Consider the following 1722-nt stretch of genomic DNA (forward strand, 5'->3'; position numbering starts at 1 on the left):
AACATTGCTTTCTCTCTTCATCTTTACTTCTCAAGTAACCTGCCTACAAATGCCCTTTGTGCCAAGAATAACTAGTAAGAATGAGGATGTCTTCTCAGAACCTTGTTCTCCTCTCTTCTGGGCATGCTGCTAGATTATATCCTCCAGTCTATTTGCATCTAGGTGGGGCCAAATGATTAAATGCTGGCCAAGAAAAAGTGGTGGAAGTGATGCAGGCTACTTCTGCACTCTCTTGAGCTTCCTTTCTGTAGGCTGGATGGAGAAGATCCAGTGATGGATTCCAAGGGCATAGAATATGGAGAAGGTACTAGACAGGCAGAATCTGGGTCCCACACTGGTGAGCAGAACTACCTTTACATTGGTCAGTTAGAAGCAGCTGTGGACGGAATTGGAACCTCTGACTTTGGTGTGGTCATGTTTTTCCAGTATTACGTCAAAGAGCAGGGGGACAGGGTCTATACGGTGAAGAAACTTGACCCTATGGGACAAGAGACCTGCTCCACCCATCCCGTTCACTTCTCCCCAGATGACAAATATTCTCAACACCAAATCACCATCAATAAACGCTTCAAGGTGCTCATGACCCAGCAACCACGCCCCATTCTCTGAGGATGTCTTAAAATTTCATGTCTCTTCTGCTGCCTGCTAGCCCTTAAGAGACTTCCTGAGACCAAGCTCTTCAATCTGTGAGTCCTGAAGCCTTCCTATGACCCTTGCTCTTTGGAATCTGGTCTCATTATTGCTTTTGATCATGCTTGTTGTGAGGCAATCACAGTAGCATCCTTTTTAAACGGAAGAAGTTTAAATCTTCTTTTCATACTTTGAATCACTGCCAGGTTATTAAAATGATTTGAAAGAATAAAAGTACTACCCTTACACCTCATCTTGTAATGTGAACAGAAAACACTCTTGTTGAACTAAGCTCACTGAAATTTTGGAGTTGTTTGTTTTACAAGCTAACATTGCTTACCCTGACTAAAACAGTATGAATGTTTCTTAACTAACATAGAAATGACTCAAAATAGTAAGAGTAGCTAACATCTGTTCAATATTAACTAAATGCAAGGACTGAAGCTTAGAGAGGATAAGTTACTAGACCAAGGTCATGAGCTAATGAGTGACAGAATCAGCATTGAAAGCAGGGCAGAATGACCTTGAAGTCATGCACTTAACCATTTTGTTTTGATATTTTCCTATGAAATATAACATTTATTATAACTGTTTTTGTATTATAGAAGTAAATCATGGGTGAAGTTTGCTTCAACTGTTTTTGCTCTAATCATCATAAAATAACTTTGTGATAAGTAGCTATAAGTAACTATAATTTTCATAGCTGAAAATCTCTGTCCTTAGGTCATCAGGTACTCATTTCAGCACTTGAAACAATATAAATAGATAGGTATCATCTTTACGGTTTTCTTCCCCAGCTGGGCCAGAATACCTCAACCGAGACATAACACAACAGGTCCACCCACTTTTCTGTTTTTGATTTGGCAGGATTACTTTTTATTCCCATTAGTTCCACATCACCCATGTTACTCTGTGCATTCCAACGGTCAAAGGAGTATGGCCTCTGAGTCCCAATGGTCACAATCCTAATGGTGATGGTGGAGGTGGTCTGTGTGAGTTTGGGTGGGCGGGGCTAGGAGAAATGTCAGATAAGTGGCAAGATGGGTCTGGTAACCCACTACATTTTTGTTCCATGGGAATCCATTCTTTGTA

At 40.8% G+C, this 1722-nt stretch overlaps 1 protein-coding gene across 1 annotated transcript; it reads left to right on the plus strand.

The window, feature by feature from the left end:
- Positions 1-414: 414 nt before the first annotated feature.
- On the plus strand, positions 415-609 carry LOC132500422 (H/ACA ribonucleoprotein complex subunit 3-like). The gene has a single exon (XM_060115420.1). The coding sequence runs from the start codon at positions 415-417 to the stop codon at positions 607-609; it is 195 nt and encodes a 64-aa protein (XP_059971403.1).
- The last annotated feature ends 1113 nt before the right edge of the window (positions 610-1722 follow it).

This window comes from Mesoplodon densirostris, chromosome 12 (assembly GCF_025265405.1).
Source record: "Mesoplodon densirostris isolate mMesDen1 chromosome 12, mMesDen1 primary haplotype, whole genome shotgun sequence".
Taxonomy (NCBI): domain Eukaryota; kingdom Metazoa; phylum Chordata; class Mammalia; order Artiodactyla; family Ziphiidae; genus Mesoplodon; species Mesoplodon densirostris.